The following is a 15,268-nucleotide window of genomic DNA, read 5'->3' as shown; positions in this document are numbered from 1 at the left end:
TTGAATGTTTTACAGTTCTTGCAAATTCGAGCAGAAGACAATTTTTTGAAATCAGAAACCATCGCATTTATTCGTGATAGACTATAGTTGGTCAAACCAATTTGTCAGTCAGTAAGAACCAGGAAAACTATACTCATCCTTTTCTTTTGGGTGCTAGTACCTACTAGTGTCAGACAAAGATAGTATTATGATTCTCTCTGTCTATGATACAAACTATATAACATACACAAGTATAATAAAACAGATGAAATATTTTTGATGTTTAAGGTAGAATGCGGTAGTGGGCACTCTCAGACTCCTTTTCATCGCAATGTATAGTCTTCATTTGTACATTGTGTATGTGCGTTCCTAACATAAGACGCGTGTCATAATGTCAGAGGGTAACACAATAACTAATTAGCTAAATTAGTCGCTCAATCGCAGCAAGGACAATGCATACTGCATTCTATATCTGGATGCAAATGCAATTATGTATACCTACTGCCGGATTCGAACTTTAAAATACGTCGATTAATAGATTAAGAAACGATATGGATTAGATGTGTCAGTGTCAAAAGTGACATTTCTTCAAAGTAAGTAAGTAATCATTTATTGTCAGATTATGCAATGTCAGTATACAGATGTTACAATATTATTTGATTAGAGAGTGTCACAATCAACCGGTTTACGGTATACAATGTCCTTATTCCTAAAATACATATAGTACAATTCAAATAACCTTAAGATTAAACAAAAAAATACATCTAAGTCTAAGGTACAAAATACATATTAAAAAAAAACTATTCAACCCTACGATCATAATATTATAAAGCAACATTATTGTTTATTACCTACTAGCTATATTATTAATTACTATGTCAATTCAATATTATTATAATTTACATTGTTATTAAGGTCAATATTCATTAAATAGGTATCAGTCACATGTCAAGCGTTAGAATTGTTCTATCTTGAGAAAAAAATCATTGATATTGTAAAAACATTCAGTTAGGAGAAAGGATCTTAATTTGGAGAAGAATTTGTTGCTTGGCAACTCTGTCCATGACATAGGAAGTGCATTGTAAATACGAACAGTCATATAGTAGCAATTTTTCTTACTCACTTCTAATTTACATTTTGGGACTACTAAAGCTTTATGTGTGACTGTGCGCTTTCCAATGTTACATTTCTGATCAAACAGTTCTAAATTGCGTTTAACGAATTTACATATCTCTAAGATGTATAAGCTCGGAACTGTCAGGATTCCATACTGTTTAAACAACGGCCTGCATGACTCTGACCACTTGACCCCCGCTATAGCCCTAACGCATTTTTTTTGTGCTATGAAAGCTTGTTTCACATTTGTGCCATTACCCCATAATACTATTCCATAACGAAGTGCAGAAGCAACATAGCTATGATAAACGAGTAGCGCAGTTTTGTCTGAAGTCATTCGCTTCAATTTTTTTATGGCATAAATAAATTTATTAATTTTAGTAGAAACTACGTCTATTTGTTGTTTCCAATTTAAATACTGGTCTATATCAATGCCTAGGAAAATTGTATGTGCTACTTCTTCGATTTGCTCCGTACCCATTTTTATATTTAATGGCATCATTTTACTATTTCTTGTAGCAAATCGAACTAGTTTAGTTTTTGAAGCATTCATACATAGACCATTCCGATTTAACCAATCTCCTACATCAGTCAGAGTAGCATTTATATTCTCTTTCAGGTCATTGTCGTTTTTACCTCTAATAACTATCGTTGTATCATCTGCAAACAAAAGGCAGCGGTGTTTAATACAGTTAGGAAGATCGTTTATATAGAGCAAGAATAGGAGTGGCCCTAATATGCTGCCCTGCGGTACCCCACTGTGGTTCATACGTGAAGCAGAGTCGACAGTTAACTTAGAATTATCGGTCGATGATGTATATTGAACCCTAGTTATTTGGTGACGGTCTGATAAATAGCTATGTAGCCATCTGAATGCGGGCCCCCTTATGCCATATTTTTCTATTTTTTTAAGTATAATTGAATGATTTACGAAATCGAAAGCTTTACTTAAATCCAAGAATAAGCCTACAACCATGTCGTTTGCTTCTAATGAATCAAGTACATTGCAAACTAAATTAAATGCTGCATGTGTAGTTGATTTCCCTTTACGGAAACCACTTTGTTCTGAGCAGAGGATGCGATTTTTATTTAAGTATTTTAAAACCCTTCCGTACATGACCTTTTCAAAAACTTTTGATATAACTGGCAAAAGCGCTACCGGTCTATAGTTGTTTTTATCGGTCGTTTTCCCTTTTTTGAATAAAGGCTTTATAATTGCTAACTTGAGCTTGCTAGGAAAATGACCTTGTTCTAATGACAGATTTACAACATGAGCTAACGGCACCGCTATTTCATTGGCTATAGTTTTAAGCGCCTTAACAGTAATGTTGTCGATTCCAGCGGATCTCGTATTCTTCAGCGTTTTTATTAATTTGCCTATTTCATGAGGATCCGTCACTATGAATACGTCACTTTTGAGTTTTGACACTGACACATCTAATCCATATCGTTTCTAGATCTATTAATAATGACGTATCTTAAAGTTCGAATCTGGCAGCTAGTCCAGAATTCAGAAAATCGTGTCATGTCCGGCTGTTCAGCAATAACCTAGCAGCTTTGTAAAGCTAGGCCAGCTAATCTGACACAATTAGATTTTTTGTTGCGTACCGTTAAAAATTAACAACAATGAACAAACCTACGTAAGAACCTTGTTTGAATACTTTATCCAATTTCGTGATCGTTATAAACTTTATATTTTTTCATTGATCGACTTTCTTGCCTATTCTTCCATTCATAAGCAATTTCTTACGCTTTCGTTTCATGACAATATTTGCTTACGATTTTACTTTTACTATTTTAGTTATTGTAACAATCTATATACTTACTTATTAAAAAATATGCTTTTTAACACGTTTTTTGGTTTATTGAATAGTACTTCAGCCGCGGTTTTTATGGTTTCGTAGCCAAACCGGAAATAATGGAACAATTTATAGTTTCGTCATGTCAGTCCAAGTTTGTCAGTCCGTAGCAGTATGCATTCAATAACTAGGGCTACGAGTGTACATTTAATTATATTTAGATACCAATCATCACTTCGCAAAATACGAACAACTAGAACAAAAATCCTTTTTTGTCACAAAAATAAATAAAAACAAGTTCCGGACCAGCAAAAAATTCGAACATTGCGATTAATTACCTTTGGCGGCATATTTTAGCACATGTACGCGGAATACATACAGGTGGTGGTGTCGTGTCGCCCCGGGCCTAAAGGTGTGAGGTACATTATGTTTATACATATATTATGTAGTAGGTATATGTGGGGGTGAAGAAGTTACTTTGACAAATATAATTGGCAGATTGTTGCACGCATGTTGCATTTTAATACAATGTACTTACCGACTTAAAAATTGGACGACGTTTGATGCAGAATATGCTCTTTGTGCATTATGAATGAATTACGGGGTCGTATGCTTCATAAGCTATAAGGTCGGCGACGTTTTTTTAAATTAATTTAGTAGATAAGTATCTATTATAATTAGCGACAAAAAGATATGCTAGAGCCTTTTTTGATTGCATTTGCACACCGATTTAATTTAAATTAAGTAAGATTAAACAAGAACCGACGAAAAACAAAAACAATCAATTTAAGCATAACCTAAAAGCCAACAACATTTTTACCTCCATTTCCTGTAAAGGCTTGTGTGATGTAAGTACAACACGGCCATTATAACAAAACCCGTTAAATGCTGCCAATTCTGCTCACTCTGAAGGTGATGGAAGTTCAAGATGCGTTGGTTTTGCGAAGATGAAAGGTGCAATCGAACGGAGCGATCGGAAGCAAAACAAGTGAAATATTTTTGTTGTTATGTAAGACGGAGATACAATCCGTCCGTTGGTGCGGTGAATGGCAATGATCCATTACTTACTCGTTGTAGGGTCTGTTTCCATTGATAGTGATAATAAATTAAAATGGTACAATATAATACAAATACTCTTTATTGCACATCTCAATAAAAGAAAACAATTCAAAAGAAAACAGAAATACAAGCAGAGGTAAACAACAGGCTAGGGGTGGTACCTATAATAAGTAATATATTTTTGTTGTTAAGTATCATTCCAACACTACGTGGCGTACCGAAAACTGCCGCGAAAGGCTGCTGAATGGTGACAGGGGCAAACAAGTTGCAGATACCTGGACGATCTGACCTCTGAGGTTTTAGAGTTATAAGCTCAGGTTAGCTTATTGTAAAGGTACGAAGGCATCCGGTAGTGCACAATGCCAAACATAAGCGACGCTAAATGGACCTTTTGACGAGTGGCCATTTTCATAATGTAACCACATTATTCAAGTTTTCACTGTTGCTGTGACGTATTATGTGGTACCCCAGCCTGTAGGTTTCTTCCGAGCGAATGTCAAGCGAATACAACGGTTTTTTTTACACCCGTCGCCTGATCAACCCTAACCTAGCATGATGACAAATATCGTGTCGTCCAGTCCTATGGAGACGGTGCCTTCGTCAAACGGATGCACCGGGCTCTGTCTGCGCCCATCGTCTGTTACGATCGACCCAAATATGACGACAATATACGGACCGGTTGTCGGAAAACGTACGCTGGTTCATTAATGCCAACCAGAGCTTGCAATAATGCGATTCTATTCAGACATGATATCGACGCCGGAAAGCAAACACGTAGTAACTAGTAACCCAAACAAGGTCAAATTTTTTTTATTGCAATTTTTGAATCTCCAATTTTTTCTGCGTCGATAGGTCGAATCCACGTGCAAATACGATGAAAAATGGGGAAAATAGGAACACAAAATTTTCTCGTTTTTCTTGAAATGTACTCAGCAAACACAAGTCATATTATGACTATTGGAGGGTCTATTCTTGATAGTTATTTCAATGAATGAGACGAGATTATAGTTTAGCCAACAAATCGTACTATCAGAAAAAACTGGTTTGCTGTATATAGACGAAATTGCCAATGTCAACTAACACATTAGCTTACGCCAGTAACAGTATATCTCCTAATTCGGTTTAAAGATCTTTATTTCTCACAAGAATAACAATGATTCACTAGGTACTAGGTACACGAGAAAACCCAAAACTATCAATAAATTTATCCTTCTAAAACTTAGAATTAGTTTTAAGCGGAGCAAGACCCAAGCTGCCGGTGGTCAGGGCCGCGGTGAGAGGAACCGTCACACTATCCGCGCCGTGTCCAAGACTACCGCCTTCTGCATCTGACCCTTGATTCAGTCACCTAGCGAGACTCTCTCAAGATGTTGGTCCAGATCGAGACCCTTCGCTATGAGACCGTTCGCCTGAACTTTCGGGACAATGATCGTCGAATTAACATCCCATAATGGAGAGAGCTACACCGACAAGAGTCTAACTCTTAAAACGACGATGGTGGTTATCTCGTGAGCCAAGTCAAGACAAGCCAAGCCAAGGCTTTTTATTATGAAGTACCTATTTTTATCAAACTTCTGTACCTATTAAAAATGTATTTAATTAGACTTCCTGTACCTACACATCAGTTTACACAATAAATATTTCTGATTTCTTTTGACTAGGTACTTACTAGTATAGTCGGTTTTCTTGGCATCTTGTCGATGTTCACACATTATTATATTCATAAGCGATTGATTTATCGTTAAATATGTATAATTATTAGTACAAACAGTTACTTTATTTTGGCACAAACAAATGCAACACTTATATCCAATGCTTATACGTCGAAACAATCTAAATCTGCATGGCATTGACAATGATATCACTTGTTCTATACAAGTCGGTGCATAGACTGCAGAGTTCGCTTAGACAGACTCTAACAACTTAAAATTATGTTTCTCCGAATTTCATGATGTTTTGTTTTGCGCCTTATCAATATGGGTAGCTCCTCCCAGCGCTGACGTAATATAACCCAGATCTGAAAAAAAGTAAATAAACAAAGTTAGTACCTAATTAAGCGATAAAAACTCGGAAGTTGGCTAATCTGATTTGGTGATAATCCGATTATCTTGAATGCAATTAACATATATATTTCAAAATACTTTTTATCAGGCCATATGAGTACATTTGTTTATTTACGATTTCAATTGAAGGAAAACCTAAATACTACTACCTAAATAGATTTTTTTTATCATATCAATAGAATGAATGAATCGAATTTCAAGGGTGAACTGTTGAGAAAGTTAGGTCAATTCTATTAACAAAATCTACTAAGAACCAGGATGTCATTAAATTTTATATTCGATAAAGAAGAAATAAGAAGAATCAAAATATTAAATAAATATTTGCCCCGTCACTCACCCAGACTTATACACGTCACTATTGCCCAATCGTAGTTCAGGACCGGAGCAAAAAGCCGCCACAATTTCATCCTGGCTATCACACCGTCTTCCGACCAAGTGGTTATACTTAACGGTCGCGGCAAAAATCCGGTAAGATCGGTTGTGACTGCAGGTGGAAAGAACGCAGCCTGGCTGGGAGGCCCCACCGTTGACATAGAAGTCGACGTCTCCCCAGGCGATACCCCCGTTGTTGCCGTAAGTGTGGATGCATTCGACGTAGATACCGTCGGTGGAAGCAATGCGGTTGCTGTTTATGAGCCAGATTGGGCTGACGGGATCTAATCCTGTAAAAATAGAATATTGCTGTATTTAGCCTGTTTGGCTTCACAACATCAGAAAGCGGCAAATTTTAATAAGAAATCATTTTTAAGTGATTGCTTTAAAGTAGCTAAGGCCAAACTTCTTATATTATGTTGAATAAATTCACTTGAGAATAATTTTTAAAATCGAAATTTCCTATCTTCGTTTCTTAGTGTAATTGATAATTAAGCTAATAATGACTGCATATATTAAGTATGAGTCTTGACATTGACTTTTTGACTTGATTTGCCAATTATGGTGTCACTATCCTCAATATTGAGAAAACGAAAGACAAGGTCATTAGCACGCGTACGGAACAATAACTAACCTGTAACCCTTCCAACCCTGCCCCCCGTATATCGTCCAGCGTTCCCAGCAACGTGAGCGCCAAGGCTAAAGCCGACCAAATGCATGGTCTCAAAAGGAGTCGCGGTTACATCATGGATGAACAGCAGTAGGGAGCCGAGGTCTTGGCCTACTGACGGGACGGAGGCAATCGCGTTCGCGTAGAAGGCTTGGGCTAAGTGGCTCCAATCCAGGATGATGACGTTGAAATCCCCGATTTCTAGATAAGCTGAAATGATAAAATGTTTTAAAGTATGCATCGAGTAAGTTTTTATGAATCATAACGCGAATTGCATAAACAGACTAAACTTTAACATAGGTACATAAACATACAAAAGTGGTCAATTTTCAAATAACTAACTATAAAATGTAGATTGGTGCCTCGTACAGAATATTTTTGTTGTTAAAAACCCTTCCTAAAACGATGATTAAATATCAGATTTTCCAAAACTAAAAAATTACCATACAGATGTCGAAATTATAATGCGTACTTTAGAAGTTCTGAGGGAACAAATGAACATACATACATACATACCCACATACATACCGGTCAAAATCATAACCCTCCTTTTACGTTGCCGTAGTCGGGTAAAAACACCCTCTTCAAAAATTGTCCCAAAATATAGTTTAAGAAATGATCACATGTGTTGAAGGCATCCAACTAGGAATCTATCAGCATGGTTGTTTTAAGCTTTTACTTTGTCAGTCCTCTAAAAATATACTATAAATACTTCGAATCCTCATCACCTTTAATAATATATTACTTTCTGTTATACATATTTCAACGTGATTGCTTATTTAACTATATCGTTAACATATCATGTTTTACTACCATAATATTAAATAAAGGAACAGAAGTACCGTCTCGGATGAGCTGGTTGATCTCGCTGCTTAAGCTGTGGGTGTATCCGTGGCAGACAATGACCGTAGGCCAGCTGGCGTTGAAATTTGACGCCAGGATGGAATCCTTGTCCAGAGTTAGCAATTGGCCTGTTGTGCGGTTTAGTCTGTAGAAACAATCATCACAGGTTACTATTTCAAATATGAGTGCTGGGAGGCTTGTGAATTACTCAGAATCCTTTGCTACGACCAGGGTAGTACCTATTCTGTAATACAATACACTTTTTGTTTACTAAACTGACCTTGTGAATAGAAAATAGAGATTCTTCGAGCTCCTGGCAACATTAACATCATGTTTATTCACGTTCTGAGGCTTACTGTTAAGTGGTACCCCAGATGTGAAGTGCCCTGAAAAGGTGCCAAAACAATACATAACTAAAAGTTATAGTTTACACAGGTAGTAGAAAAGTAATGAATGAATGATATTTTGTTATTTAATTATGTTATTATTTATAGGAAAAAAATTAAATTAATTTGAAATTTATTTAATTTCAATTTTCAATGTCGAGGTTGCGGGTTTAAGTCCTGCCGGAAGCGTAATTTTTTTCATTCTTTCCTTTAATATAAAATTTAGTATACCGCTCGCAGACGTATTTGCTTGTTTAAAAATTGGTTTATACATATTACACGTTACACATCCGAAAATGAAGACGATTCGACGTATACACACCAATGACTAGAAGTAATACAATAATCTTCATTTTGGACACTGACTGTAGATATTCGACAACAACTGTAATAATAATAACTGTATTGCTTTTATACTCTTCCTTTATCCTGATCAGATAATCAGTTAAAATCAGAACTAACTAGAATTATCTCAAGCGATAATCGGCTAAGATTATAGATAATAAAAAGTGGGCCAATTTTACATCGACATATTTTTCTTCAGGCATGTTGGTATATGTATAGTGTGTCTTAGTAGCGTAGTAATGTCTTAGACTTAACACCATAATGTCATCGAGTTATCGCTCGGATTGACGAAAAATATACTTTGTCTTCAGTAGGTTGGCGCCCTTTTTCTTAAAACAATCGATCTACACCATTAGGTAACTTGCAGCCTATACTATTTAATTATAATATTTTAACAACGTCTACATCCCAAACTCCTTGACGGGATCCCTTGAAGTAAACTTTGGTCGATATTTGTAATTTATATACTTTACAAATGCAGGTCGAAAACGTTCACATAGTAATCTACAACAACAATGATAGGCAATTAATTGAACATTAAACTAACAAACTTTATTATGTACAATATCTTTGTAATCTTTGTAAATTACATTATATACTTATTTGCGTTCTAATTCTAACGCATTTACCGATTTTGACGCACAATTCATTCACATGATATTTGAATGATACTTAGTTTTCTTTCCTATCACTTAACATGTCATAATGGCTATTATAATAAACGTTGCATGATTTTTCGTGCTCATTTCAAAAAATAATTTATTGTGTAAATGTCAGCATTGTTTTACAATTTTACATTTAGGTCAGGAAATGAATGCTCAAAAAACGTTGTAGAGGGAAATGCTAGGAACACAATTTTTGACTCCGTAACTTTGTTTGGACTAGTTAGGAGGTGAACATATCAAAAGTCCCCGGCTGTAGCCCCGCTGCTGGGGGGTAGAGGGGGGTAAGAAGGTCGATTTTTTCGGTTTTTCATTGATATCTTGGAAACTTTGCGTCTTAGCGACATGACTACTAAGACAAACCGAAAGCTGATAAAATTAGTTACAAGTTTTATCCAGTCAAGTTTTTCGATATCATGAATAGTTTTTGAGATACCCGCTCTTGAAAGTTTATTTAGGGATTTTAATTTTATCTTGATATCTACGTCAGTGAAGCTGTTAGGCCATGTTTGGTATCATTTTCGTATAAATCGGGGGTGCTAAATTCATTTATGGTATCACATTGACACTATTCCGAAGTAAAACCAAAATTAAAAAAAATATATTTTTTTAAATCCCTCATCACGCTTAAACTGCTGAACCAATTTCGTTGAAATTTGGTATAGAAATAGTTTCAGTCTCGACACAGAACATAGGATAGTTTTAATAACCAAAAGCATCTTTTGAGGGTATGAAAAGTGGGGTGGAAGTTTGTATGGGGAGTCAATAACCGCTGAACCGGTTTAGATGAAATTTAGGACGGAATACATCTGTCATTTAGATGAAAATGATACCAAACATGACTTCAAACCTTACCTTGAGCAGTATTAACCTCAGGAATTCAGTTTCGTCGACGAAGTTGAATTCCCCCCATACTCCATTTCACAACTTTAAAGGATGATTATTGAGATAAAAAGTATCTTATGTCCTGTCTTGGGACTCGAAATATCTGTATACCAAATTTAAATTAAATCGGTTGAACGGTTTAAGCGTGAAGAGGAATTTAAAAAAAAAGGTATTTGTTTAAAGTTTATATGTTTTTTCTTTGGAATGGTGTCAATGTGATAACAAAAATGAATTCAGCACCCACGATTTATACGAAAATGATACCAAACACTGTCTAGCAGCGTCACTAATGTAGATATCAAGATAAAATTGAAAGCCCTAAATAAACTTTCAAGAGCGGATATCTCAAAAACTATTCAAGATATCGAAAAACTTGACTGAATAAAACTTGTAACAAATTTTATCAGCTTTTGGTTTGTCTTAGTAGTCATGTCGCTAAGACGCAAAGTTTCCAAGATATAAGTGAAAAACCGAAAAATGAGACCTTCTTTCCCCCCTCTACCCCCCAGCACCGGGGCTACGGCCGGGGACTTTTGATATGTTCACCGCCTAACTAGTCCAAACAAAGTTACGTAGTCAAAATTTGTGTTCCTAGCATTTCCCTCTATAACTTCTTATTGCTTGGCCTAATTGTGTACCGAGTGAAGCGAAGGTATCCCTTTCAGCTTGGACAAAAATGCTTACGTACGAGTATGGCTGTTCTCAATTTCAGGGCGCATTTTTCAACCGATTCTTCAAATGAAAAGTATAGATATAAATTGTATTATGTAAATATTAAAAATAAGTTATATGTAACCTTAGTTTGTAAACTTTAGTTAGTAATGAGTTGGAATAAAAGGCTTTTTTATTTTTTTTTTATTTATTAAAGCCGTATGAATGCGTAACGTCACTTTTAGTTCAGATAAATTGACTCTGACGAAAAACAAGTTTTACATTCCAGTAAGTATATTCGACCATCGGGTTTTTCGTAAGTAGGTACAGTTTTGTCTTGTTGTGTATTAAAGAAAAAAAAAGTCAAGTAGGACAGTGTTGGTAAATTCCATTAGAACATGTCTTTATTATTTGTTATAATGGGAACATTATCCTTTATCTTTCTGGTACCTTGTTGTACATTTTGCTGCATTTGCTCTTTTCACTCTCTCCTCTCATCTACTCAAAGGTTAACTGGAAGAGATCCCTCAAAGGGATAAGTTCGCCTTTGTACTTCTTGCTAATTGTATGTTATTTTTAATATGTCTTTTTGTACAATAAAGCGTTTACTACTACTTACTACTACAACATTTACGCCCATAATTTATACAACTTTTCAAGCCTCAATTAGTTTATTTATATTGGCCCCTCTACACGATGGGCCAGCGCCGGCCACTCCAAGGGACGCAGCCATGCGGTAGAATGAGATAGCAATATGACTTGCTCCCTCTAACGCATAAATGCGTCCCTTGGAGTGGCCGGCGTTGGCCCATCGTATAGGGGAGCCATATCATAGATTTGATGTAAGTAACAAATCAACATTTCTATTTGCATTGTATTTCTATTTGTTAATACATTATTATAAAGTAAGTACATTTCGTAAAGTATGTCCAAGGACGTGCACTTGACTGCACACATTCTCTAATGCAATCATAAAAAAATATACATTAATAGAGACAAATGTATAGCGTTCTTTGCGATATATGTATCACATAATTGTTTGCTGATTCTAGCAAAAATAGTAAAAAAATATAAATTCCATTTTCACTGCGAAATCAGTGTTAGAAGTTGAATTGGCTAAATCATATTTATGTAAATATGTAATTTTCAGTAATATATATATGAAAATTATTTACTACCATTTGAAAGGTACACTATTTGTGATATACCTATGATAAAGTTTTTAAATATAAAATAATTACATGCCCCGAAAAAACCGTTTAAAAGCACATACTAAAAATGATCAACTTGTGGATTTTTCCAAGTTTGCCGGCTTTTCGTCTTAAAACGAATGTATTTTTTATAAATTAAAAATATTGCGTAAATCTAACCCTTACATCATCACCCTATTACTTGACGTTTGGTATAAAGGTGCGTTCAAGAACGTAAGCCTTTTTATTTTAAAACTGTGAGCTGTCTAATGCTTTGTAGACATTTGGCAACACTATGCATTTAAGGGTTAACTCCAGTCCAGTCCAGTCTTCCTAAAAATGTTGACATCATGTTCTACTTTTACTTACAAAATGTAGTTACAGTAAACAAATATTCGCGCCCTTTCAACGCGCGAATAATTACCTACTTACCGTGTTTTTTCTGCATGATAACGGTCTTGAAACGGGCCGACATTTATTTTTAAGTAAAGTATTTTAACCCTCAAATAACCGGTTGTTAACACGGTTGAAGCAAAGGACGTGTTGAGTAAAGCTTGATTCGTCATGTGATAATGACACACTCGTGGCGTTTGACACCGGTCTATTGATTTCGACACGATTTCACTATTTTCACGACATAGCTATTCTGGTTTATACCGGGTGTGGCCTGTAATATGAGCAAAAAATTAAACTGTAGGCTGTACTCCTCATACTGACCAACATTTGTTCAGCGACTTTTAAAAATAACTTGTGGTTTGATTTTTAATACACTTTAAAGTTAATTCTAAGACGCAATGTATTGCGAATTCTGTTATGTTTAAGGCGTGATAAGCAACGTCAATCACAATGATATGGCGTGGCGATGGCGTCCATTGAAGATAATATTTATTTTGTATGAAAAATAGGGAGTCTAAATACTTCTAATTATTAAAAGTTGTTGAACAAAAGTGTCTTCGTTTGAGGAGTACAATCTATGTTTTAATTATTTGCTCATGTTACAGGCCGCACCCGGTATACGTTTTCATGATTCATGATACCAAATTACCTATGCTTTAATAGGTAAGTATTTAGAACAATTGCTCTTAAAACAATTATATGCGCCTTTTGTTTTCTGAACGAATTTTCGCTAAAAAGTAGGCATTGTTAAATGATTCGAGAATATATTTGTTCTCAAATCCCTACTACTCTAGAAATGCAAGAAATATGTTTTCACCACACCAGCTCGGAAAGAATTACTTTGCACTTCAAAAACGAATAGCAAAGTTGCATTTTATTCACATGTGAGGCAAAGTAATCAAATGCAAATTTTGAGTTGTTTTCTTATGACTTTTTAAATGATGATTTTGGATGATAAATATTTAATAACATTCATTTGGATTTGATTTGGTTTGATGTTGTTTGATATTTTACATTTAATATTTGCTTCGGGTTGGTGTGGTGAAAAATTTTGTGTTTCACTCGGGGGAAAATTTTGTTTAACCCTCGTGCTTTGAAACCCTCGCAACGCTCAAGATTCCATTTTTCGAACCTACGCTCGTGGTTCAATTTTGGAATCTTTCGCTTGCTCGGGTATCAATATTAGCACGAGCGATTAAACAACAACTTTGCCCCCTTGTAAAACAAATAACTATTGTCGGTCTATTATTTCTTACGTTAGATATATGTATAAATCTTATATCTTAAGAATGGACGTATGCCACTTAAAGTATTGGACTTGTTGGCATAGAATATAAATAAGTTGCATAACAGATTTAAAAGAGGATTGTTTAAAAAAATACTTATAATATAAAAACCATAGTACATAAATATTTACTGACAGGAGTTACTTTTAACGTAGGTCGTAGGTATGCGCAATAATAACGCCCGCTTGGGTGCAAGTTTCGGAAAGTTTCGATTATGTTGAAAAAGTGCACGGATATTAAATTTATAGAAATTTAAGTGTTTCTGTAAATTTCCATTTTGGAATACTTTCCGAAAACTTTCCGTCGGCATACACAAGTACTCTTAAGCCTAGTGACATATTGAATTTAATAGAAAACGAGTTTCAACACAACACGACGATTAGTAAAATTACCTCGTTGAGGGTAAAGGTCTTGCAAGTAATCAACTTGAAAGCATGCTCGTAGAGAAAACTACCGCGCTTATGTGTTAGAAAACACACGCGACGATTCGATTGTATAATATTATATTTAATAATCAAACGAACTTACCTGTGAAGTTTGATTACAATTATACGAGTATCCAAATCCAAGACAACAAATATAATTTACAAGCAGCAGTACATGGAATCATGCCGTCCTTGTCACACATTTTAGAGATATAATATTTAAAAAACAATTTCGCGCTGTTCCCCTACCTCACTACGCCATCGTCCCTCGCCATCCCACTCTAACCCCGCTCCTCAGATACCCGTCATTATTTCAGAGTGGATATTTTTTGTGTTATGAACAGAGACTATTTTATTTTAATTTTCGGGGTTGGGGGGCGGGAATTTGTTGTCTTGGATTTGGATACTCGTATAATTGTAATCAAACTTCACAGGTAAGTTCGTTTGATTATTAATTAAACTTTCTTAGTTTTTATTGTAATACTATAACTATAACTTTAAAAAACAACTTCTTAAAATTATGGTTATAACTGTTGTATAATGTTATTTTGCCTTTGCTTATATAGACCATGGAAAGGTGTGTTCAATCTTTAGTTATAGCTCTGAACCAATTTTTATAGCACTTTATACCCATTATATTATTCGAATTTCAATTTAAATTTAACTAAGATATACATTGTTTTAATTTTCAAGATTATAATTACTACAACGGTTTAGGTTGTTTTCTGCCAGACACTATACATAATAAATAAGCTGTTTTTTATCATTTAGATTTTACCAACCACTCACTGGATGTAATTATTTTTTGCGTTATGATTAATCTATGAATGTATGTCTTTTTAAGTATTGACAAGTAGAATAAAATATAACTTTATGACAGTTTGCAATGAAGATCCAATACAACAATAAATACCCTCTTCTATACAAAGCCTGTGGGTAAAGGAGATTTTTCTTCATTGTAAGGTTGTCATAGAAATCAAGTTTCTATACATTTAGACTAATAAGTCCGGACAATGACTAGTAGAAAAGCCTGTAGGTGCTGTTTTGAAACTCATAATTTTTCAAATTTTCAACTATAATTCAGCTTCAAATTATAGATTTATATAGTTGGTCAAACCAATTTGTCAATCAGTAACAGGAA

The 15,268-nt window shown here is 34.9% G+C and overlaps 2 protein-coding genes across 2 annotated transcripts in view; one reads left to right on the top strand and one right to left on the bottom strand.

Annotated features, from left to right (window-relative positions):
- Positions 1–15,268, top strand: part of LOC134669094 (uncharacterized) — a 272,403-nt gene that overhangs the window by 130,298 nt on the left and 126,837 nt on the right. The window lies entirely within an intron of this gene.
- On the bottom strand, positions 5,894–8,652 carry LOC134668572 (phospholipase A1 member A-like). The gene is made up of 6 exons (XM_063526016.1): positions 8,610–8,652; positions 8,182–8,287; positions 7,901–8,046; positions 7,023–7,268; positions 6,354–6,678; positions 5,894–5,970 (listed from the first exon to the last, which is right to left on the bottom strand). Exons 1-6 carry the CDS (start codon positions 8,638–8,640, stop codon positions 5,925–5,927), a joined length of 900 nt encoding a protein of 299 aa, XP_063382086.1. The 5' UTR covers positions 8,641–8,652; the 3' UTR covers positions 5,894–5,924.

The sequence above is a fragment of the Cydia fagiglandana genome, chromosome 11 (genome assembly GCF_963556715.1).
Source record: "Cydia fagiglandana chromosome 11, ilCydFagi1.1, whole genome shotgun sequence".
Taxonomy (NCBI): domain Eukaryota; kingdom Metazoa; phylum Arthropoda; class Insecta; order Lepidoptera; family Tortricidae; genus Cydia; species Cydia fagiglandana.
This window is presented reverse-complemented; position numbering and strand designations above follow the sequence as displayed.